This window comes from Natator depressus, chromosome 12, assembly GCF_965152275.1.
Source record: "Natator depressus isolate rNatDep1 chromosome 12, rNatDep2.hap1, whole genome shotgun sequence".
In the NCBI taxonomy this organism is placed as follows: Eukaryota; Metazoa; Chordata; order Testudines; family Cheloniidae; genus Natator; species Natator depressus.
The window spans coordinates 10,412,829-10,438,775 of NC_134245.1; the positions used below are offsets into that span (position 1 = coordinate 10,412,829).

Consider the following 25,947-nt stretch of genomic DNA (forward strand, 5'->3'; position numbering starts at 1 on the left):
ACCTGTATTTAACAATATTACCAGGAACCTCGTATGAGTGTAGCGTAGATATTGTTTCAGGTAGTGAACTGGGTTTGGGAAGGATTTATATCTGAAGTTCCTATATTGACAATTTGTCATTAATCCTACACAGCAGTTACTAGAAATTCTTACTCTGTGGAAAGGCTGAATAGACTGCCAGCGTAAAATGGTCCTGTATGTAAAGATGATTTTAGATCCCCAAGGGTCCTCTCCCTTTGTCAATGGCATTTACATAGTCAGAATAGGGGTTAAACCCTTTTTCTTCCCAACTTCCCCCTTACTTCAGATGATCATGGTTTTATTAAGGAGATACATTCACGGCACTCCCAGACTAATCAGGATGATACGCAATAGTCTCTCCAACATCCCAAACTGCTTATGATCGGTCTCCTTCCTAGGTCTCTGAACTGTCTTTAGAAAATAATGTTTTCCCACTTCCCCTTAAGTATTCTTTGAGCTCGAAGAGGAAGATCTCTTCAATGCCAAGCACCTCGGGTAGGCCCCGCTTGGCAGGGCTTGGGCCAGCCTGAGTGGCAGGGGTTGAGCAAAAGGCAACGCCAGCCAGTGTCTCATTTTCAGGTTAGGGAAATATGGTCACCCTACCGTACGTGAAATAAGTTGGTGGGTTTCAGGGCAGGGTCCAATAGACAGGCATCCACATCACAAGAACCCTCTCTCAGTTCCCAAGGATTTAAAAAAACAAAACAAAATTATGGACGTAACGTTACGTTTGCAAACCACTGCTCTGCTTGTATGTTCTATCTATTTCAATTTTAAACTTTTTGTGGCAGGGTCTCTCCCATTCTGTTTGCACAGTGCCTAGCACAACAGGGCCCCTCTCTCAGTTGGCACTACCATGATAAATAAGAATAAAAACCTGTATCTGCTATGGGCACCAATATGTACCTCTGACAGTCTCAGCAGAGAAATTAAGGACTGAATGGTTCATGGAGACAATTATTCTCTCTATACAAGACGAGGTGCCACAACAACAGTGTTGTTTAGGTATAGCAGCATGATAGTGTTGGGAAACTTGCACTATGCTTGCTCATGCTGTGACTATTCTATGCACAGAGTACTTCAGTTTTCAGAACTGTCAATCCAGCACCAAACCCTTAAAATATAGTTAAAATAAATGGCAGTTTGTCCTTATCTCAACTCTGTAAGAAAGTCTCCTCCAGCACCAGAAATCATAAGTATCAGTAAACGTACAACTTAATACTTAGGTAAGTGCACTGACTTTTTAAAACACTGCAAGATACTGCATAGGATCTTTCCCATCATTTAGTGTGTCATTCCGTCTAATGGATACATGTGGTGAGATAGGATCACTACATCTTCCTGGAATGTCAAGGAGAATCTAATCTTAAAACATCTTTACTTGTCCTTGAGATGGTAAAGGATGCTACTCAATATTTTCATTAATGACTTGGATAACGGAGTGGCAAGTACAGTAAAACGTGCCAAGAATGACCATTCATGGGAGTTAATATAAGTGATTGCTTGTAAGAGGTGGTCTCTCTTCAAAGGTTTTTACTCCAGAGAGGGGTGACGTTCCATGGCCTCTGCAAGTAGATGGTCTCTCTTCAGAGGTGGTCTCTAAGGCAGATTTTTCTGTACACATAAAATTTGCAAATGACACCAAGCTGGGAGGAGCTTCAAGCACTTTGGAGGAGAAGATCAGAATTCAAAACAGCCTTAACAAATTCATCTAAATTCAACAAAGACAAGTGCAAAATACTTCACTTAGGAAGGAAAAATCAAATGTACAACTACAAAATGGGGAATAACTGGCTAGGTGGTAGTACTGCTCAAAAGGATCTGGGTGTTATAGTAGATCACAAATTGAATAGGTCAACAATGTGATGCAGTTGCACAAAAAGCTAATATTCTGGGATGAATTAACAAGAGTGTACTATGTAAGACACAGGAGGTAGTTCTCCTGCTCTACTTGGCACTGGTAAGGCCTCAGTTGGAGTACTGTGTCCAATTCTGGGTGCTACACTTTAGGAAAGACATGGAAAAATTTGGAGAACGTCCAGAGGAGAGCAACAAAAATGATAAAAAGTTTAGAAAACCTGACCTACGACGAAAGATTAAAAAAAACTGGGAATGCTTAGTCTTGAGAAAAGACAACAAAGGGGGAACCTGATATCTTCAAATATGTTAAGGGTTGTTATAATGACGATGGTGTTGTCTATGCCCACTGAAGGTAGGACAAGTGGTAAGGGGCTTAATTTGTAGCAAGGGAGATATAAGTTAGATATAAGGAAAAACTTTCTAATTGCAGGGGTAGTTAAGCTCTGGAATAGGCTTCCCAGGGAGGCTGTGGAATGCCCATCATTGGAGGTTTTTAAGAACACTTCGGAAAAACAACACCTGTCAGGGATGGTCTAGGTTTATTTGGTCCTGCCTCAGCACAGACCACTGGACTTGATGACATCTTGACGTCCTTTCAGCCCTACAATTCTGGTAGTTTCATTCACTGTATGACAGACATTTTTCTTCTTTCACTACACTCACTCTGCCAGCACTTGGAGAGTTTAGTTTCTACAATCACACATACAAACATTTATTGACTATTATTGAGCAGATGTAGCTAATGTGTTATGTTTGGTGAACCCTTGGGAAACTTCTTGCACAGGAAGATCCTTCTCCAGCTATCAAGTCACCAAAGAGGCTGGCAGACAGGTTTCTTAGTCAGAGTTCATATAAAGTATTTTCTGGGTACCATTCTCAGGCTACATCCTATCCTTTTCATCACAGTGGTGAACCCAGATGGAGTGACCAGAATTTTCCTGCACAACACTAATGCATCCTTCTTCACAGCATATTACAGCCCTATGTCTTCTAACCTATGAACGACGTAGTTGCATTTCTCTATTTAATGGATCCCAAGCCCATCTACTAGAACTAGTGTGTAGAAGCTTTTTTTTCATCTGACTGCTGCCACTTCCCCACTGGGCCTCTACTTGCTGACAGTGTTTTTATAAATAGATTGAGAAAATTTCCCTTGGCAGATTACTTCTAGAAATTAAAATTTGCATAACTTGTGAAACATTTACTTAGCTTATACTCTCTCCCTTATTCAGAGAGTATTCCCTCTGTTCATGGTCTGTTGTAAGCTGCTATTTCTGGCTCAAGCATCACTGAAGAGGAAGGAAAACAAAATTACCGAAAACATTTTGGATTTTTTTCTGTCAAGAGAATCCTATTGTGCAATGGAAAGGTGCACCTACAATTCATTGACATAGACACTAATCAGGAGAGTGTCAGAGTTTTAGAATAAAATGCAAACAAAAGTTGCTAATACCAAGAAGTATAGTGTTAGAAATTCAGGACTGGATCCTGAGAAAAACCTAATAACCTGACTATGAGAGACAGACTACTCATTTTGCCCAATTTAAACATGCAGATTCTGGAGCAAATTAATCCCTGGTGAAATTCCAATGGAGCTATACCACAGATGCATTTGGCTCTAGCAGTTTAAAAGTTTGACTAATACTAGAGTTTGTATTCCACTCACGAAAGACTGAAGAAGAAGAGCAAAGAAAAAAGAAAAAATTCTAATGGAAAAATATGTATAGTCAATATGGAGAAGCCTGCCTACAGGAAACTCCGATTTGGATGTCTAGATTTCAGAGGAGGCTCCTCTTTCCTTAATCCATAAAAGAAAAAGGTGGAATCAACCCGAAGTGGGATGTGCTGGGGGAAAATGAAAAATGGCTTTTGATTGCAAAGGAAAAAAAGGGTTAAAAAAACCCTCAAATTAGTTTTGCAAACTCCGAGAGCCCAAAATATGGTTTGAGATGTTCACTCATCCCTACTGAGATTATACATGTCCCACATCTAGTCATCTAGTTATGCCTTTTACTATAGTCGGCATGTTTGAATGCACTTTCTGCACTACCCATGCTACAACTATAATTGAATTAATGGACCCAGTTATAACACAGTTTTGACTTGTACCTAGATGGAACCTACTAGGGTCCCTGTAAAACCAGTCTACGCTTTTAACACAACTACAGGAGCTGAATTATGGAACCACCATATTTTAACTGTCTCATTTTATGTTGTTATAGTCAGAGCACAGACAGTTGTAAGTGCTCTCTCCTAGCAAGGAAGAAAATGAGATTAAAGAGTTTCTCTAGAGAGCTGTAACTTCACACAGCCTCTCCCCATTCTCAGCAATGGATTATAGATATGTTTAAACTTTGGTTAACAAATCAAGACAAATTGTTTGTTTACTATAGTCAGGGCTGGTAGCATTGCCTATCGTTAAGGTTTCCTGGTACTTCCTATTATAAGTTCTTATTTCCAGTTGCTTATAAGCTTCAACCATTTGGGCTGGAATTTTCCATACCAACCGTCCGCTTCAGGCTGAATTGTTTGGGGGTGGGCAGAAATCCACCAAAATCATTCAGCTATGTCTGAAAATGAGGGTAGGGAAAATTATGTTTTGACCATGTTTAAATATTCTGGTGACTTTCTTTTCAAAGTTATAGCACCCCCATGCTTTGGAGAATGGACTTAAAGTTTTCAGGGGGGTGGGGGGTAGCTTTTGTGTCAGGGATGTGCCATTAGCCATCCCTGTGAAAATCTGCTCAAAATTTGGCCAGGTTATAAGCCTTTGAAACACCAATGGCAATTCTCAAACTCATTAGAGACTTCTTAGATTTTAGCAGTGTGACAAAAGTTCCTGCTCTACCTTGGTGGGTCTTGAGCTTATTGGCGGATTTGCTCGCCTTGGAGCATCACGGCAGCCCCCAGCTTGGCTGCTTTTCTGAACCCACAGTCCAGGTCAACTCCTCCTGTGTCTGACCAGGAGTTGGGAGGTTTGGAGGGAACCCGGGCCCGCCCTCTACTCCGGGTTCCAGCCCAGGGCCCTGTGGAATGCAACTGTCTAGAGTGCCTCCTGGAACAGCTGTGCGACAGCTACAACTCCCTGGGCTACTTCCCCATGGCCTCCTCCCAACACCTTCTTTATCCTCACCATAGGACCTTCCTCCTGGTGTCTGATAATGTTTGTACACCTCAGTCCTCCAACAGTCTGCGTTCTCACTCTCAGCTCCTAGTGCCTCTTGCTCCCAGCTCCTCACTCACACACACCACAAACTGAAGTGAGCCCTGATTAGTCTGCCTTAATTGATTCTAGCAGCTTCTTGATTGGCTGCAGGTGTTCTAATCAGCCTGTCTTAATTGTCTCCAGAAGGTTCCTGATTGTTCTAAAACCTTCCCTGTTACCTTACCCAGGGAAAAGGGACCTACTTAGCCTGCTCTCCTGCTGCTACCCTCTGGCCTGGGCTTTCCTTGCTTTTTGCCCCTGTATTCGGCTTCCCCCCGACCAGGCCAGACGCTCTCCCCCCTTTCTTTTCTTTTTGTTGTTGTTTTTTTTTCTTTCTCTGCTATTGCTAGAGTGCTGGCTGGCGGCCAGCTGGCTGTTAGCCACCTCCCACCTGCCCGCCCTCGGACGCTGCTGCCGCTCCAGCTGAAACCCCCCCCCGAGAGGGGGGGACCTGCCGGCCCGCTTCCCCGGACGGGGGGAGTGGAAGGACGCAGCCCCCAGACCCAGCCGCTTGCTGTTTATCTGTGGACCCGTCTCCGGCTGAGAGAATTTCTTATCATCCGCTCCGGCATCCCTGGAATGCGAAAAAGAAAGCCCGGAACAGACAGAGAAACAGCTGTCTACTGGAGGAACACCACCCGGGGAATCTACAAATCGCCGTGGAGGGGGTCCAAGACTGAGTAACTTTCGAACTGTGCTCTCGTGTGGGGGGAGGCCTTGACTGTGTCGTGACTGTGTTAGTAGGGACACAGGGGGTGTGGCACGGAACGGCCCCCGATCCATCTGTGTCCTCCCAACCCCAACACTACTATCCTCATCACTGCCCCCTCCATCGTCAATGGTGGCTGTTTAACATCTGCCTCTGGACTTAGCAGCTTGCCCTGATTCCACCATGTGGGCCAGAAGCACCAGCCAACCAAACAGGACTCTCTGGACAAGCATACTGTGGTTCATGTGCCCTCCCCCCCGAACTGCCCATCCCACAGCCTGTCCCTTTTCACCTGACCCCAACTCCTGTTAACCACCTGCCACCGCCCCCGCTGGGGCATCGGCAATGGAGGGCACCAGGGTGACCTCAGCCGCTGCCATGCCCATCGCCTCCCCAGACTCTAGGGAAGCCCCCCCAGCCGGCGGGAAAGGCCGGGGCAAGAAGAAGGGGAAGGGCCCCGCTAAAACCACCAGGCCCTCCGTGGCAGGGGCCACCCCCACTGCTGCGGCCCCGCCACCGACCACGGCTTCCCTCCCCGCTGCTCCCTCCACCGCCTCTGCGGGTGTCCCTCCCTCACCCCCCAGGACGTATGCCCAGGCAGCAGCAGCGCCCCCGCCTGCCGCCTCGTCATCTCTTCCGCCCACCGCCTCCGCCACCATCAACAGCAGCCGGGGCCCCTTCCCCACCATGACAAGGAAGCACAGTGTCTGATGCCTCCTGGTGCCCGCCTCTCCCCACGTGGAGACCTATGTGCGGGCGTTGGTGAGGGTGGTGGGGTCCTCGGCCATTGTGGCGGCCTCCAAAACGTATGGGAAGGTTGTCTTCTTCTTAGCATTGGAGGCTGCCACCCAGGAGGTGGTGGAGAGGGGCCTGGCAGTGGGGGGGGGGGGTTGTTTGTCCGCCTAGAGCCACTGGAGGACCTGGACGTCCGCCTGGTCCTGACCTCTGTCCCTCCTTTTCTTCCCAATGCTGCCCTGTTACCCGCCCTTTCCACCCTGGGGAAACCTGTTTCTGTCATCAGCCCTCTCCCGTTGGGCTGCAAGGACCCCACCCTCCATCACATCTTTTCCTTCCACCGGCAAGTGCAGCTTCTACTGCCATCGGCGGCGCGTGATGGAGAGGCGCTCGAGGGGTCCTTCCTAGTCCCCCACCAGGGGGCCCGTTACCGGGTGTATTTCTCCACAGGGGAAGCCCGGTGCTACCTCTGCTGGGCGTCAGGGCATGTCCGGAGGGACTGCCCCTCAGCCCGGCAAGGAGGGGCACCTGGGATCCCCGAGACCAAGCAGAACATCGGCCCCGTCATTGCCGACGCCCCTGGCCACCTGATACCCGAACCCGCCCCCCCTCCTCTTCGGACCACCACTTCTCCCGCTCAGGCCCAAAGGGCACCTCCCCTACAACGCCCAGACAAGCGGGAGAGCCCCGCCCTCGCTGCTGACAATCTGGCGGGGCCTATGGAGGAGGGTGTGGCAGGGATACCACCAAGCATGGGAGAGAGCCTGCCCCAGAGAGAATCCTCCCTCCCTTATGCCACCCCACCGTCCCCCCTGCAAATCCCTGAGCCATCGCCTTTACCCCCGATACGACCCCTGCTAACCAGCCCCCAGATGATGCCATGGAGGGCTGGGCCATAGTCCGGGGGAAGCGAGGCAAGCGGAAGGCTCAAGCTCCGCCTCATCTACCTGAGGTGGAGGCTCCCCGGAAGACCAGGAAGGGGGGCACCGATGCCGAACCTTCCACTTTGCCCACGAGTGCGTCCCATCCACCGGTGTCAGCTGGGAAAGATGTGGTAGCACTGGAAGGTAGTGTCTCCCCTCCACGGGAGACCCTCCCCTCCGAGACCCTCGAGGAAGCCCCTTCTGTCCTGACACTACCCGAAGCCCCCGTGAACCCCGAGGCAACCGTCGTGGTGGGTGCCAACGGGGAGAACCCCAGGGCGACGGAAAGTGTCCTCTCCTCCATGTTCGAGGAGATCAAGGCCCTAGATCTGACCCCGGTCGCCCAGGGGGAGGACGACCTTTTGCCAGCAAACCTGGATTTAGGAGACCTCACTCCATCCCTGTTTTCCCCATGCTCCCTCCCCCTAACTGCTGCTTCTGCCCCCACCTCCGAGGAGCCCCTGGACTCCTCCATCGACCCGGCCGCTGATGGCACCCTGCTGACAACCACCGAGCCTGCTCAGGTGACAGCCGGTGGCCGGGACACAAGCCGCCAGGGGCGCCCCCCATTGGTGCGGAGCAATCGATTTCCTTCCCGGGAGGTGGCCCAACAGAAGATAATCCACCTCCTGATGCTGTGGCCGCTAAATCCACCATAGAGCCCGCGCCCGGTATCACTGAGAGCTCCCTCCCCACCCCCTTAACCCTCGAGGCTGATTGGGAGGCGCCACCATCCAGCTGCTTGCCTCCCAAAACCCAGAACCTCGCCTCCGCCCCTGCCCCTACCCCTATCCAGTCTACCTTCTGCGATGTTATCGCCGCCCCCGGGACTGTCTCCTTCCCTTTTCCAACCGATGACCCCCAGGGAGCGGCCTTTGCATTCTCCTGCCCCGACCCATTAGGGGCTGTCATTTTCCCTCCACCGCCCCCTATCGCCCCAGGGCTTGAGGCAGGCCTAGAAGCTCCAGCCCATCAGGCACCCCGTCAGGGGTCCGCACCCTGCTTGCCCGTTTTAGTGGGCTACAGGGCTGCACCAAGGGCCCCGCCGGGGAACAACCAGGAAACCGTAACCCCACCCCCCCCCATGAGCTGCGAGGAGAGCTGCGGAAGTTTTTAGAGGATGTCTGTGGCTCCCACAACAAGGTACAGCTTGCTCTCCAGCGATGGGGGGATTTTTTTCAAATCCTCCGGGCCACAAGGGCTCTCATGGGGGAAAGTAAAGGGATGGGGAAGCAGGATGCCGCGGCCTACTGGCTGGTCCACGTCTTCCATGACCAATTACTCACCTACGGGATGGGTCAAGGACTGTTGCGCGGCTCGCTGGGGGATGCGAGCATCCCTGCCAGTGAGGATCCCCCCCCGGCCCTTCCCATGACACCTCTCACCATCACAACGTTGAACACCCGGGGCTGTAGGATGGCTCTCCGCAGGTCCCAGGTGCTCTCCTTCCTTCAAGAGGGAGGGTACTCTGTGATTTTCCTGCAGGAGACCCATACGGATCTGACCACCAAAGATAGTTGGTGGCTGGAGTGGGGGGACAGGATCTACTTTAGCCATTCCACGATTCGGCAGGCTGGAGTGGTGACCCTGATCTCCCCCGACCTACGGCCCGAGGTGCTAGGGGTCGCCAAGGCCATGCAGGGTCGCCTGCTGCATCTCCGGGCCCGTATAGAGGGGCTCGTGGTTAACCTTATTAACGTCTATGCCCCGACATCGGGCCCGGAGCGGCTGCAATTCTATCAGCAGGCGTCCGCCTTCCTCGGCACCTTAGATTCTCACGAGTGCCTGGTCCTGGGAGGGGATTTTAATACCACCCTCGAGGAGCGAGACCGCTCGGGGACCGAGCAGTGCCTGCCCACCGCAGACACCCTCTGGGAGATAGCTGAACATCACTCCCTAGTGGACATCTGGTGTGACCACCACCTGGATGACACTTCCACGTTCACCTTTGTCCGGGTGGAAGCCCATCGGTCGAGCCACTCCCGGCTGGACCACATTTATTTATCACGCTTCCATCTCTCATGAGCTCACTCCTCCAGCATTCGGCTGGCCCCATTTTCTGACTATCACCTAGCCACCGTGACAGCCTCCCTCTGTGCAGAGAGGCCAAGGCCGGCCTATTGGCATCTTAACAACAGCCTGTTGGAGGATGAGGGCTTCGTGACATCCTTCTGGGAATTCTGGCTGGCCTGGCGAGGGCAGCGGCGTGCCTTTCCCTTGGCGCAGCAATGGTGGGACCTGGGGAAGGTGCGCGCCCGGCTTTTCTGCCGCGACTACACCCGGGGCACCAGCCGACGGAGAAATGGGGCGATAGAGCAGTTGGAACGGGAGGTCTTAGAGCTGGAGAGGCGTCTGGCTGCCAGCCCCGAAGACCCGCTCCTCTGCGGAGCGTGCCGGGAGAAGCGGGAGGAGCTCCAGGCCCTCAAGGACCATTGGGCCCGGGGCGCCTTTGTTCGATCCCGCATCCGCCTCCTTCGGGAGATGGATGGCAGATCCCGCTTCTTCTATGCCCTGGAGAAAACGAGGGGGGCCAAGAAACACGTCACCTGCCTCCTGGCAGAAGACGGCACCCCCTCACGGAACCGGCGGAGATGTGCAGGAGGGCCCGAGCCTTCTACACAAGTCTTTTCTCCCCAGATCCGACTGACCCTAGCGCTTGCAGAGTGCTTTGGGAGGAGCTCCCTATGGTCAGTGCAAGCGACTGAGACCAGCTAGACTTGCCTCTCACTCTGGCCGAGTTCTCGGAAGCCCTCCGTCGTATGCCCACTAATAAGTCTCCAGGCATGGACGGGCTGACCGTGGAGTTCTACCGCGTGTTTTGGGACATCCTCGGCACAGACCTAGTCACCGTCTGGTCTCTGCAGAGCGGGGTCCTCCCTCTTTCATGCAGGCGAGCTGTGCTCACCTTATTGCTGAAGAAGAGGGGGGACCTCTGCGATTTACGAAATTGGCGTTCCATCTCGCTCCTCAGCACAGACTACAAAATCGTAGTGAAAGCAATCTCGCTGTGGCTAGGGCCCGTGCTGGCGGACGTGATCCACCCAGACCAGACCTACACCGTCCCGGACTGCAGTATCTTTGATAACCTATTTATGGTTCGGGACCTTTTGGAACTCGGGCGTAGAGACGGTCTGTCGTTCACCCTCCTGTCCCTAGATCAGGAGAAGGCGTTCGATAGGGTGGACCACGGGAACCTCCTGAGCACTCTGCAGGCGTTTGGCTTCGGACCCCTGTTTGTGGGTTTTCTCCAGGTGCTGTACACTTCTGCAGAATGTCTGGTTAAGCTCAACTGGACCCTGACCGAACCGGTCAGCTTCGGACGAGGAGTACAGCAGGGGTGTCCCCTCTCCGGCCAGCTGTACTCTCTGGCGATCAAGCCCTTCCTCTGTCTCCTCCGCAGGAGGTTGACAGGGTTGGTGCTGCAGGAGTCGGAGCTGCAGCTGGTCCTGTCGGCGTATGCCGATGACGTGCTCCTCCTGATCCAGGACCCCGGCGACTTGGCGCGGGTGGAGGCTTGCCAGGCCATCTATTCGGCAGCCTCCTCTGCCCGGGTCAACTGGGTCAAGAGCTCTGGCTTGGCGGTAGGAGACTGGTGGCAGGTGAGCTCCCTCCCACCCGCGCTTCAGACCATCCCATGGAGCGCAGGTCCGCTGCTCTACCTCGGTGTTTACCTTTCTGCCACGTATCCCTCTCTGCTGGAAAACTGGGAAAATTTAGAGGGCGGGGTGATAGAGCGGCTCCAGAAATGGACGGGACTACTCCAATGTCTCTCCCTCCGAGGGAGAGCGCTGGTGCTTAATCAACTAGTCCTGTCCATACTCTGGTACCGGCTCAACACCCTGGTCCCGGCCCCGGGTTTCCTGACCAACCTCTGGACATCGATTCTGGGGTTCTTTTGGTCAGGAACGCACTGGGCCCCTGTAGGGGTTCTTCATCTGCCCCTGAAGGAAGGAGGACAGGGCCTGAAGTGTCTACACACTCAGGTCCGTGTCTTCCGCCTGCAGGCCCTACAGAGGCTCCTATATGGTGCAGGCAGTTCGGCGTGGAGCACACTGGCGCACGCCATCCTGCGCTGCATCCGAGGGCTCTGATATGAACGGCAGCTCTTTTATCTCCATCGGGGAGGTCTTCCGCGAGACCTCTCAGGGCTGCCGGTCTTCTACCAGGACCTCCTCCGGACTTGGAAACTGTTTTTAATGACCAGGTCCGTGGCGGCCACCGAGGGGGTAGATCTCCTCGCGGAGCCCCTGCTACACAACCCCCAGCTCCGTGTGCAGGTGGCAGAGTCCCACTCGGTGCGCCAAAGCTTGATCCTGGCAGAAGTCATGAGAGTCGGAGACCTCCTGGACTACAACCGGGGAGACTGGCTGGATCCCCTGACGCTCGCCCGGCGCATGGGGCTCTCCAGACCTTGCACCCCCAGCGCGTACTTCAGGAGGCGAAGGCCGCTTTGCTGCCCGCTGCTCGAGCTTACCTCGACCAGGTCCTGCTTGAGGGCACGCCCCGCCCACCCTCTACCCCAGGCCCACCGGATCTTTTAATTGGACCCCTGCCCTGCAGACCCAATCGACCCCCTCACCCCTTCACTGCAAGCCGGCTGCATGCACTGCAGCTGGTACACTTCCAAACAGCGCCAAGGGAACATCTATACACGCTCGTGCTCCACACCCTTCACACCCTCACCCTAGCGACCCACCCCGACACAAAGTGGCGAGACCGTCTGCCACCTTTGGAGGGTGAGCAGCCCTGGTGGGCCAGCCTATATTCCACCTTGGTTCCGAGGCCCATCAGGGACATCAGTTGGCGGCTCCTTCATGGAGCTGTGAGCACGGGCACGTACTTGGCGCGGTTCACCACCATCCCAGATACTTGTCCCTTTTGTGGTGTGAGGGAAACCCTGGCGCACGTATATTTGGAATGCGCCAGGCTGCAGCCCCTGTTCCAGCTTCTCACAAATTTCCTATTACGTTTTTGGTTGCATTTTTCCCCTCACCTTTTTATTTATGCACTCCCCATCTGTGGCCTCACAAAGTCGCGGGATCTCCTAGTTAAGCTCCTCCTGGCCCTGGCTAAAACGGCCATCTACAAAACCAGAGAGAGGAGGTTGGCTGATTGAGTTTCCTGTGACTGTGGGGCCGTTTTCCAATCCTCGGTCCGTTCACGTATCCAGGTGGAGTTCCTCTGGGCAGCGTCCACCGCCTCCCTTGATGCTTTTGAGGAGCGGTGGGTGCTGTCCGAGGTTCTCTGCTTGGTGTCCCCGTCCGGGTCCCTTTGTCTGACCCTTTGATTGGGGGAGAGAGTAAGGGACCCCAGCCCCAGCCATTGCGGACACCACCACCTTAGAGGGGTCCTTTCACATGTGGGTGCACGTGCCCCCCCCCCCGATTGTCCACCCCACAGCCTGCCCCTCTTGTTGGGTGCTTTCAGAGGAGGGAATTGGTGGTGACACTCGGGCGTGGCGCCAGGTAACTCAAGGGGGTAGAAAACCACGAGAGTCGATGAAGCCCCCTCGCTCTGGGCCACCAGGTAACTCGGAAGGGTGGAAGACCACAAGAGTCGAGGAAGCCCCCCGCTCTGGGCCCAGGCAAGCTTGAACACTTCCCTCCCCTGAAGCTAATGAGAAAACAATTGTGATTGGTTGCTTTGTTACACATTGCATATGCTGCTGTTTTTACTTTGTAAGTGTGTTATGCAAATAAAAACATCTTTTGCTTCAAAAAAAAAATTACTCTCCTGTAGCCAGCTGGCCCGACCCTGTCACAGTGGCTAAATGCCGAAGTCCCCATATGCACTGGGATACTCCAGCCCAGGACCAAGCAGGACTTTCCCTGCAATTGCAGGTTTGGGCTGCTACAAGCCATGATGGGTGTAGGTCCAGGCACTGGAACAGACAGCAGGGAGCTCTCAGTGACCGCCTTGATTAGCCCAGGCAACATGAAGAAGGAAGCTATCTGATTCAAATGCATAAGGGGTGAGGACAGTATAAGCCTAAATCTCAGTTTTAGGCTCCGCTGTGATCCTCTGCAGAATCACAGAGGCATGTAAACTAATTCAGCGCCTAAATTTTCAGTGTAAAAGTTCCCTCAGCCCCTAAGTTTCTGCCTCTAGGTATATGTACTGCTGCCTCACTCTGAGTGTCCAAGTGCCTCTCTCTCATCTAAGCCCCAGAGCAATCCAAGAAGCAGGGAAGACAGGCATTCACCTGAGCCAGGAGGTGTGAGAAGAGGCTGCACACTGCCTTGGTTCCCATTCAAAATCTGGCTGGACAAGGTGGTGCCCACTTTATAATGTTCATCCTAGTGGTTAGCACACTCACTTGGGAGGTGGAAGACCCAGGCTCAATTCCCCCCATCTCTGCCAGAGGGGGAGAAAGGATTTGAACTAGGGTCTCCCACTTTGTAGGGGGTGTGTGTGCTCTAACCACTGGATATTCTGACATGGGTCTCCCGCAATCTCTCATGTTGAAACTGTTCCAATGGATAAACAATTAGAGTCATTAAGCCAACGAGGGAAAATGTGATGACGACTGTAGCCTGGTGGGTAGGGAACCAATTGGAGAGGTGGGTGACCCAGGATCCAAGTCCCCCTGCTCCAATTACTCTTCTGGTTGTAGATTTCTAAACAGAGATCGGTGTCTCCCTGCAGCCTGGACTTTTAGGCATTTACCTTTGTGAGAGGGGCAGGAATTTGGACACTCCCCTCTCATCAGCATCTCCCACTGCCTATGTTAGGCGGCTCCCAGCATAGCGTGCTGGCTTTTGTGGATCACATTCAAGGGTGCATGTTTCTCCCCATTCATTGTACAAGGAGCTTAAGAGCCTAACTGAGGCTTTGTGGACCATGCTGTTGTTCCTGTGATTTTTCTAGGTGCCTAAAAATTAGGCATTGCAAAACTCAGCATCACAGCGTCTAAATTCCTTTATTAATCTGAGCCAAGGAGCCTGGAAGGAAGGGGAGAAGACGAACTGGAAGCTGGGGGTTGAAGACTGATGTAGGAGCCAGAAGGTGGGGGAAAGATGGAGGTCCAAAGAGAAGGCATTTGGTAGGCAGGGAGACTGGAACAAGGAGCCGGGAGGGTGGGGAGAATGAGGATCCTGAGATTAGATAAGGAACCCAGTAAGGTAGATTGGGATGGTGAGCCAGTGGGGACAGAGAATTGGGACAGTAGGCAGGGGTATTATTGGAGGCCAGGGTTGGGGGGCGGGCAGGCGGAGAGAAAGAGATTGGATGGGAAGCCAGAAGGGGAAACTACGGCTGCGACTAGAACTTGCTGGCCTAAGCCAAAACACCTAATGATTGGAGGCTGAGAGTTTATTGAAGGAATGCGGTAACAACTAATTGCAAAACAACAACATTCATTTATTTTCATCTCAATATGCTAAAGTTCAGCCACTTCTCCTGAGTCATCTCACCTGTCCGTTACCTGCTGAATCACACATTGATTATCATCAGCTGAATTCATTTTAATATGAAAAAGCTGAAATCCCAGTGGACACTTCTATCATGCCCAGGGGATTGCAGAGATCTTTGTCTCAGCGATATGCACAGGCAGCCTTAATTCAGGCATTTCCTGACTTTTGAAGGCTTGACCTTGCAACCTAAAAGCTCTTTTAATTTAGTTTGTGTGTGTAATTTTAAAGTAGATAGTCACAAATAATCAGTAGAAAAAATACATGAGAGAAACAGGCAAAGTAAATGAAAACCTGCTATTAGACCCAACCTTATATTAAAGGCTGAGTAAGATTACAGAACACATTTGGCTTTCTTTGTTTTAAAGACACTGCTATTGGAGGATATGGGTGTGTACACACCAGATGCAATTGCGGAACTCCCCGCCTCCTTCTATTTACAGAAAGGGCCAGTCGGACCAGTCTCACCACATATCCCTGGGGTAAAGATCTTTGCAGGAAAATAGATTAGTCACCCAACCATTAGAATTGTCCAGTAGGATTACTATTTTATATTAAAATGTCTTCAGCAGCTGCTTGTCAATGTGTGATTGAGCAGCTGTGGCTGAACTTCAGCATAGTCAGGTGATAGTAAAAATTTGTTTGTGTTAGTTTGTAATTGATTGTTACAGCATTGGTTCAATTAACTGGCAGTTTTACTCTTTGTGCTCAGATACCGCTTATCTCCCAAAACAACTCAGCATAACCATAGGTCTGATCAATGTTCTTATCAGAAGGTTTGATATTCTGAGAAGGGACAAAACAGCAACCCCTGAAAATATTCTAGCACCTGGCTTGGTAGGCAACATCCTTGAGTTTCAGTATTTTCATTAACATACCACCTTTGAGACAAAAATCACAAAACATTTTGCAAACCGTGATTCAGCCTCACAGCATTCCTGTGAAGTAGGAAAGGGATATATCCAGATCACTTTACCCGGTTACTAAAATGCTAGAGTGAAATGCAGCAGTGGTTAAACAGTTCAGAATGTGGCATAACAGTTGAGGACAGGAAGTGAAGAATGATAATATATTCCACTAAAACGAATTACTCAATGTTGGCATTTGGCCATGAGGATCACCCATGGAATGTTCAATAGTCACAAGTGGTGTAGACCTCGTTTATAAAAAGTTACACATCTTTTGGATGAGATGTAACTCTAGCCAAGAGTTACAGATTGGGGGAATTGCACGTAGTTCAAACATATCTTCCCAAACATATTCTGACATTCTATTTCGACAGCAACTACCCTGATTCATGGCTGTTGTTATTACATTGACACTTTTTCCTTTTACTAACATCTGAATAGATTCATTTCCTCTTTAATGAGGAACACAGTTTTAGCACTAAGACACTTACTGCATGATCCTGCCATAGCTATGGTCATTTACTATAATTTTTTATCCTGGAAGATTTAAAAAAAATGTTTTTAAAAGACATTTGAGTGGGTATGTTATCTTAAATTAAGTGGAGATGTAGCTGTCCTGAACGGGTTTCCTGGCAAGGCTAAAGGGAGAGAATTATTTTAATAGTCACCTCAAGAAGCTACTGAACAATGAAAATGCTTCCCCAGTTGTGGATGCTGCAATGACCATTGAGCCATCCAATACACCTTTTATATACCTATTCTGATGCTCTAGGCGAGCTCCAGTGTCTTCAAAGGACATCTGCCAGGGATACATTGATTAAAACATTAATATTATTCTGTCCTTTCAAACAAATATGATACTGATCATTAATGGACAGTCTTGCCTCTTCCTGACAGGAAACAAAACAGGTTTTAGGTCCAGGCAACAGCCCATTTTAAGTAGGGTTTTATTTTTCCTCCATTTTACTTCAAAATGACATCACTCCACAGTGAAACTCTGTTGATACAAGCTCACGTACCTGTGCATACTTACAAGGTAACATTAACACCAGTTGCGTGATTGCATTTATCCATCATGGACCTTAACCAAAAAGCCATTGGACTCAATGCAAAGTTTTTTGAGTTTCTGATTAGGCCCTCACTTTGCATATGCACGTCCAATAGCATCTTAAGGAAGTTGGGGGGAAGTGTGTGTGTGGGGGGAATATTGTACAAGATGTGTGCAGGAAGGCAAGAGTGGCCAGAGTACTTCAAGGCTTTGAAGGGGAAAAATGAGCCCGAACTTGATGGAGGAGGAGAGGAGTCGTCAGTGACAGGATTTGAAGAGCATGGTGCAGTCAGATGCAGGGACAGAAAGATGCTCTTAGAAGCAGTATTCTGACTAGACTGGAGGGGAGAGGCCGCAAAGGAGGATCCAATAACTGAGGCAAGAGTAGCAAGGCTGCTGGCAGTAGAGAGGAGGAAGGATTTGAGGGATTTCATTGAGGATGTCACAAGGCTTGCCAAGAAGGTGTATATGAGTATGTGGGAGGAATGGGGGAAAGGTAGCAGAAGTGAAAGAAGTTAGGAAAGGAGTGTGGTGGGGTAGAAAGATAAATTCAGTTTTAAACATGTTGATCTTGAGGTTGCATTGATATTGTAGCTTGGACATCTCAAAGGCAGGACGAGATAACAGATTGTACAGGAAGCGTGTGAGGAGGTTCAGATTACCAGGTATAGTTCAGGAATCCTCTATGGGCTTTGAGGTCTGAACATCTCAACCTTAATTCTGATTAATCTCAGCAACATTTAATAATTAATTACTTTGTTTGGAGGTTCCTCCACACATACACCTCTCTCCCTCTATTTTTAAAATTAGTAGCATCAATGCATTTTTCTTTGCTATTAGTTTTTAAATGTTACACAGATGGGTCAAAACCAAGCCTCAAAATATCAGAGTATAACAAGACTCCACACTTCCTCTCTTGGTGAACTCATTTGGGAATCACTGTACCCTCCATTAACATTGACTTAACTAAGAAGTATGATCAATTTGATAAAGCTATAAACTCCCCTCACCCCTAGTACTTGAACCATAATAGTCAATTATAGTAATTGATATTTTCATATCAAGCCTTAATATAGATACCAGTGAAAGAGCCAGTGCATGTTCCCAGCCAGTGACTACTAGCATTATAGGAGGAAGGCTTGACGTCCTGGTTAATGGCTAGAGTTAATTGAAACAGAAAAGAGTCTCTCAGAGCACCAGCCAAGTAGGAGGGGGAGCAGGTGTTGGGAGTGCTGCTCTCCCTCCGATATTAGCAAAGGAGGAGATGTGCTCCTTGCTGCTCCCCCTTACTTTAACCCCTGTTCCTGGCATAACATAATCCTTTGTGACACTGGCATGCTTCTGCTATAAAAGAAACCAGAAGGAACTCTTTTGTAGGAGTTGCAGTGACATCTGTTCTGAAGAAGTCTGTCACAAAACCAGTAGTAATTCAACAGAGGAAACCAAGGTATTTCACCACAGTGAAATGAGATACCATTGACCTTTTCCACCTATTTGTTGAAGTTTCCATTGCAAAAGCAGGGGAGACTGATCCTATCAAGAAAGAGAAACCTATATTCAGAGCGTTTTATTAAGAGTTAATATACACCCAAGTCTATACAGTGCAGTACTCGGAAAGTTTGAGTGTGCCTGTATCAATATTCCCCACTACTCCTCCTCAAATGCATTCTTTACAACTTCTAAAGTCAAACACACTCTTCACCATAGTAAAGGGTCACAACAACTAGTTTTAACCCCCAAAATGTAATTGTTTAAATCCAGGTCATAAACTTGCAGAGGGATATTTCAGTTGAGTGATGAAAATACTCCCGATCACAGTTTTTAAACAAAGAGCATTGTGTTAATTCATAAAACCTAGAAAGGATATTGACTCAGAAAGCAACTATAAAGCACAAGTCAAATTTATGAGCCTAGTTACACTCTCCAAACCCTGAAGTAGAAAAAGAATAAACAGGATAGCTAGATTTTCAGATTTTATAGTATTGCAAGTGAAAGGAGTTATTTTGACAGTGGACCCTTTGAAGTGAACTTCAAAATAAAGTTGAGTTGATCCCAGATGACATGTGTTGAATTATCCCACAAAACAGAATTAACATTTTAGTGCAGAATTTAAAATGACAGAAAGAAAATCTTCTCGTTCTAATGGAGGACTTTAAAACACTCCAAATAAAATTTGTTTTGAATTTTAGTTAAGATCTTTCAAAAACAAAAACCCACCAACCTATTGCTGTGCTGAAAATCCAATCCCAATCTGTGTTATCAGCACAAATTTGGGATTAACACAACTGCCACTGGAACACTGTAGTTCATTTTCTAAAAAAATCAGTTCAGTTTTAAAACCCAGATTACCTTTTTTGCACTTGCAAAGTAAAATGTGGGCACAATTTTGCAACTGTAATTACTTAATATTCTGGGGCAATCAGGTAGATAGATAACTAACAAACCATTGCTGCAGTTACTTTTCCTCATAAAATTACAGGTACAAGAAATAAGGCTACTAAATTTCAAACAGAATACCAATAAGAACCAAAGCTCACCCAGACTGCGTACCACTTTGAAAGGCTTTGTCTTCCTGCTTTACCAGTATGAGAGGCTTTGTAAGTGAATTAAAAATTGTTGTCATTACTACAGAAGAAAAGCCTTATGGGATTCCAAGATAGATGTTAAGCATTGTTTAATTGTCCTTTTATTGTGCATCATAAATGTTCATTATAAGCTTTGATCTAAACCGCCACCCAGTGAAACTGTCGCAAGTATTCTTTACAAGTTCACCTGCTGGCTGTCATATAGAATAAGTAATCCTGGTTTTCTATTTTTAAGAAATTGGGACCTTGACTGCCCCCAAGCACTCTGAATATAATTACGGACAGTCTCCCCATAAACTCCTTTTAGCTTAAAAAAGTTTACAAAGTGAATGGGGTTCTTTCTAGAAGGTAATTCAATATTCATTCATATTGTCAAACTCTTAACTATGCCTTCAATGGGGGAAATGAGCTATTTACCTGATTTCCCTATTAATAAAGTTATCAAAATGGACTGCAGGGAGAGGAGAAAGGAGGGTCACCTGCAGTTCCTTTAGACTAGAAAGGATCCATCAGGTGGTAATGGGAAATAAAAGTATTTCTTTATTCTCTCTGCTATTAAAATGCTGGGAAAGATATATAATATAGGAGTAAAAACTACACACACTTTAGTGAGGAAGTCTTCTATACAGAGGAAACAAAATATGGACAAGTAACAGTTACTGAAAATTATGCAGACTTGCCTCTCATAAGTCAGCGAGATTCTGATTCTCCTCTAATTTATGTTGGTTACATCAGAGTAGAACTCCATGGATTCAATGGAGTTATGCACACCAGGGTAAGTGAAAGAAGCATCATGCCTCCAGTCTACAATGAAGTCTTCCTCCATTTCATCTGCATGCATAATCTAGTCACCACCTCTCAAGGCAGGTTTGCTCAACTGGCCTGCACTTTGTGAATGTTTTTGGAAGGCATGTGGACTACAGCAGGTTTAGGTAGTTGAGTTCTTTCCACAAAAAGCCCTACACTATCCCTACTGAAGTTGAGCTTGCCCTTTCCACTCAAAGTTGGCTTCCAGAAGATCCACATCAGTTATTAAGCTAAAGAGATACCAGCAGAACCAGCAGCGTTACCAGTTTGCGGGGTGATGCTCCCATTTCACAATCCAGACAGCTAGCATTCCTAACAGTAAGAATGAAGTTACGTATATTCGCATCCTGCAGACTACTTCCCAGATGAATCAGACTGCAGGGCAAATATATTTTTCAAACAGAATAGTTAGCAAGAATAATGTTAACAACAACATAAAGGACAAGGTTTGCCCTCATTTACACCTTTGCAACCTCAGTGGTATTTGCATGGGTGGAACAGAGCTGAATTTGGTCCACAGGCCGAACACACTGCTATTATATTTGTTCGTATGAAGGCCTTTTCTTGCACTTACAGCATTCCACAGAGCCAGTTCCACTGTGAACTTGAAAAAAAAGTTCATTTAATATGCGAAGTCATTTCTCAGACAGACAATTACTCGTGTACTTCAAAGCATTTTCAAAGAACTAAAAGCAATTTGGTTAAGTCTTTACATAACTTTTCAAGTTTCAACTGACATGTAGTTCACAGCACTGGTATAAAAGACACTGCTTCTGAAGTCGTAATAAGCCTGCATTTATAATTCAGTTTGAAGAAACTTTTCTGCAGTAAGAATCACCCAACTTGAAAAATTAAAAAGCGGTTCCACACTTGCCCAAAGACTTCAAATATACATAGATGTGACAAGGGGAGCAGTTACATTGTGAATTAGAGATCATCTACATGCCACAGACATTCAGACATCTAATACGGAATCCTAATCAGGGCTAACCAGAGTACCTCTCATAAGCAACCACTATCAAGTGATGGTTCCCAAGGTACCGTCACTTTAACTTCTTGTCAACTCAACTCTTTAAGAGGGGAAAAAAACCCGCAAAGGACAGAAACAAAATATAAACATTCAAGAAAATACATATTTGAGAACCCAGGCTAGTCTCCTAGCTGGGGTCACTGTTTTTGAACACATGATTGGGTATGTTTTGGTTGAAAATATTATGAAGTTATTTATTTTAGATAAGCAAGTTGGATGACCAATTTTCATTGCCATATAAGTGTTTCTTGTCTCAAAGTTATTTAATGCCATTCTTAGCAATATCTTTTAGAAAAAGAACATATGGACGAGGTAAGATCCTTCTACCCTTTTCAATGGAAGATAAATCTATAGCAGAGAAAGAAAGGAGCCTTTTGCCATAAGTGAAATTAAGTGGACTCCACCACCACTAGTCAATTTTGTTCAGAAGATGCTTATAGGTAAAGTCACTCTGCATCTACCAGCAAGACCTCAAGTGAGAGGAAGGAAAGAGGGAAGAGAAATAGTTTTGGATCACTGTTACCACTTACCCAGCTGGTATCTCACAAGATAGTCTCTCACTAAGGATTAATATCAAGCTTAAAGTTTATCCTTTTGGACAGCTCCAGTTCAATTTTTTCCATTTCACTAAGGACTAGTATACAGTCCTACTCTTCAAAAATTTAAAGAAAAAAAGTATTTTTAAAATTAAAACAGTTGACAATTGGATTATCAACCACCAGCAGAGTGATGCTTCTTTATGGGAGCGTTTTACACCTTGGGCTCAAGCAATATGCATCAAGCAATTTCATCACTGTGAAAACAGTCTCTTGCTGATCTTTGGTCTTTCTAAGATACTGCCAAATGTCCCTTTTACTACTTTAAAGAAAAAGGCACCAATAACTTAGGCCTCAAATACAGGTCCTGTAAAAATCCTATCAGACCTAATGGAAATGTTAAGATTATTAAATGATATGATTAGATTTTAAAGACAATCCACTGTAAAGTTTGCAATCCAAACAGCAGGTCATTGTGCTAATGCATGGTAACCTGAATATGCAATTGACTAGAATCTATAAATAAACAGACTAGCAAGCTTCACTTTCATTGGTAGAAAAAGGTTAGAAAAACAGAAGTTAAACCCAGACAGAGGAAAAGAGTGTAGGATGAAAAACAGGTTGAAATTCTTCCACTCCTAAAAAGAAAAAAGTCTATGGTGTCATTAGAAACATTGGTAATTGTGTTAGGCAAAAAGAAAATCTGACAGTGATCCTTTAGGTGCACAGATATACACCGAGTGATGCTCTTATCACTCAGTCTGAATAAGTTGGAGCTGTAGAGTTTTAACCAGGTTTGAACTTTCCCGTAGTTTTGTGGCAAGGAGAAGGAGGTTTCATTCAGCCCATTACAGACACGGAAGGCCCAATTCTGCTCCCACTTACAGTGGTGAGAGTTGACAGTAAACCCACTGAGATCAGAATTATAACAGTGAAAGAGAAGGATGAGGCCTGGATGCTAGCAGAAAAGTTTGGATCTGAAGCACAACTTCCTCCAAAGTTTGGGGGCATTTGGACTCCATCTCTCTATTCCACATCCATCTGGTTTTGTTGCTGGAACTTGATATGCACAGCCAGCATGACAAAGCCAGTGAGGATGCAGGCGGAGCCAAAGACCAGGTAGACAATGCCCAGGAAGGGGTTCTTGCCCCCCATCCAGGAAACAGTGCTGAAGATGACCTTCTTGGTGCCCTGGAAGGAGAGGACAGGGTAGTTGTAGGTGATGTTGAGGCAGTAGGTGCCCTGGGGCAGGCCAGAGGAGAAGTTGCCCTCACGCACGCGGCGGTAGAGCTTGCGGAAGGTAGGCAGGGCAGCGATGCGCATCCACACGATGAAGTCCTCGTTGATGAAGCCGGTGTTGTTGGGGTTGGAGTCCAGCAGGTAGGCAGCTTGGGGCCAGTTGGGGGGCTTGGCTGTGCCCTTGAAGGTGGCCTCCAGGGTGCCATTGACGAGTGCGGGGTTGCTGAACTTGATGTTGGAGTCGGTCCACCAGGAGATGCCTCGGTTGTCCAGGGGCACGCGGTGGAAGGTGCCGTTGGCCAGGTGGTAGAGGGCGAAGGTGTCATTGAAGCGGCTGTTGGCGATGGCCCCGCAGGGGGCGATGGGGACGCCCCGGGGGTCCGTTTGGAAGGGGCTGCACTCCGTGGCGGGGCTCCGGAGCCCCGCGGCGTCCCCGCTGAGCTGCCGGTTGTCGCGGGAGACGCTGTAGCGCCGGTGGTTCTGGTAGTAGTTGGAGAGCTGGTAGTAGAGGCACACGGGCCCCGGGAAGCGCTCGGGCAGCTCGAAGCGCAGCGAGCAGGTGCAGGCCCCGGCCCCGGCCCCGGCCGCCCGGCTGGCGTTGGCGCAGCGGGAGCAGCTGTGGCCGCTGCCCGGCGCCCCGGTGTAGTCGAGCTCCAGCTCGCGGATGCTGCCCGAGGAGAAGTGCAGCCCCAGCCCCAGCGCCAGGCAGGCCAGGCCCACGCAGAAGAAGAGCGGCAGCGCGGTGCCCGCCGACAGCAGCGGCTGCCAGGCCGGCAGGCGCTGCTGCGTGAAGGCCGTGTTGTCCGGCTTGTTGCGGCCGGCCGGCTCGGCGCAGGGCGAGGCGGCGGCGGCAGCCATGGTGCCCGGGCTCCGCTGAGGCGCACCTCCGGCCCGGCCCGCCGAAGAGCCGGCCCGCCCCGCCTGCGCCGGCCAGGTGAGGGGCGGAGCCGCCGGCCCGCCATCCGGCCCCGCCCGGGCCAGGGCTTCCCGACACCACCTTCCCCACCCCGTCCCTGGCCTCGCCGGCTGCCCCCCACCCGGCCGGGCCCCCGCCGGCAGCCCCCGGAGAGAGCCCCCCTCCCTGTCATTGCCCCCCCCGCCAGGCAGGGCCCCCGCCGGCAGCCCCCGGAGAGAGCCCCCCTCCCTGTCATTGCCCCCCCCTCCCCGCCAGGCAGGGCCCCCGCCGGCAGCCCCGGGAGAGAGCCCCGCTCCCTGTCATTGCCCCCGCGCCAGGCAGGGCCCCCGCCGGCAGCCCCGGGAGAGAGCCCCGCTCCCTGTTATTGCCCCCCCCGCCAGGCAGGGCCCCCGCCGGCAGCCCCGGGAGAGAGCCCCGCTCCCTGTTATTGCCCCCCCCGCCAGGCAGGGCCCCCGCCGGCAGCCCCCGGAGAGAGCCCTCCTCCCTGTCATTGCCCCCCGCCCCCGCCAGGCAGGGCCCCCGCCGGCAGCCCCGAGAGAGAGCCCCGCTCCCTGTCATTGCCCCCGCGCCAGGCAGGGCCCCCGCCGGCAGCCCCCGGAGAGAGCCCCGCTCCCTGTTATTGCCCCCCCCGCCAGGCAGGGCCCCCGCCGGCAGCCCCCGGAGAGAGCCCCCTCCCTGTTATTGCCCCCCCCCGCCAGCAGCCCCGGGAGAGAGCCCCGCTCCCTGTCATTGCCCCCGCGCCAGGCAGGGCCCCCGCCGGCAGCCCCCGGAGAGAGCCCCGCTCCCTGTTATTGCCCCCCCCGCCAGGCAGGGCCCCCGCCGGCAGCCCCGGGAGAGAGCCCCGCTCCCTGTTATTGCCCCCCCCCGCCGGCAGCCCCCGGAGAGAGCCCCCCTCCCTGTCATTGCCCCCCCCCCCGCCAGCCGCCCCGGGGAGAGAGCCCCGTCCCTGTCATTGCCCCCCCCCCCCCCCGCCAGGCAGGGCCCCCGCCGGCAGCCCCGGGAGAGAGCCCCGCTCCCTGTCATTGCCCCCGCGCCAGGCAGGGCCCCCGCCGGCAGCCCCGGGAGAGAGCCCCGCTCCCTGTCATTGCCCCCGCGCCAGGCAGGGCCCCCGCCGGCAGCCCCGGGAGAGAGCCCCGCTCCCTGTCATTGCCCCCGCGCCAGGCAGGGCCCCCGCCGGCAGCCCCCGGAGAGAGCCCCGCTCCCTGTTATTGCCCCCCCCGCCAGGCAGGGCCCCCGCCGGCAGCCCCGGGAGAGAGCCCCGCTCCCTGTTATTGCCCCCCCCCGCCGGCAGCCCCCGGAGAGAGCCCCCTCCCTGTCATTGCCCCCCCCTGCCAGCAGCCCCGGGAGAGAGCCCCCCTCCCTGTCATTGCCCCCCCCGCCAGCAGCCCCGGGAGAGAGCCCCCCTCCCTGTCATTGCCCCCCCCCCCCGCCAGGCAGGGCCCCAGCCGGCAGCCTCGGGAGAGAGGCCCACTCCCTGTCATTGCCCCCCCCCCGCCAGGCAGGGCCCCCGCCGGCAGCCCCCGGAGAGAGCCCCGCTCCCTGTTATTGCCTCCCCCCCCGCCAGGCAGGGCCCCCGCCGGCAGCCCCCGGAGAGAGCCCCGCTCCCTGTTATTGCCCCCCCCCCGCCAGGCAGGGCCCCCGCCAGCAGCCCCCGGAGAGAGCCCTGCTCCCTGTCATTGCCCCCCCCCCCCACCAGGCAGGGCCCCAGGCAGTCCTGATCTCCAGCAGTGCTCCTTAGGTAGGGCCCCATCCAACCCTAGAGAGAGCCTCGTTCCTTGTCATTGCCCCACAGCACCAGGCAGGGTCCCATAGCCCAGGGAGAGCCCTGCATAGCCGCCCCCTGCCCCATTCCCAGGCAGGGTCCAGGATAGTCCAGGGGAGAGCTTGGCTCTTTGACAGTGTCCCCAGGACATGGTCCCATAGAGCCTAGGGAGAGCCTGGCATAGCCACCCCCTGCCCTATTCCCAGCCAGGGTCCAGGGGAGAGCTTGGCTTTTTGACAGCGTTCCCGGGCATG

The 25,947-nt window shown here is 50.9% G+C and overlaps 1 protein-coding gene across 1 annotated transcript in view; it reads right to left on the reverse strand.

The window, feature by feature from the left end:
- The window catches only part of TMEM30B (transmembrane protein 30B), a 49,188-nt gene that overhangs the window by 19,433 nt on the left and 3,808 nt on the right, over positions 1-25,947 (reverse strand). Inside the window, exon 2 of the mRNA XM_074969104.1 lies at positions 21,771-23,998. Coding sequence (XP_074825205.1) covers positions 22,803-23,998 — 1,196 coding nt within the window. The 3' untranslated portion in view covers positions 21,771-22,802. The remainder of the gene's footprint in view (positions 1-21,770; positions 23,999-25,947) is intronic.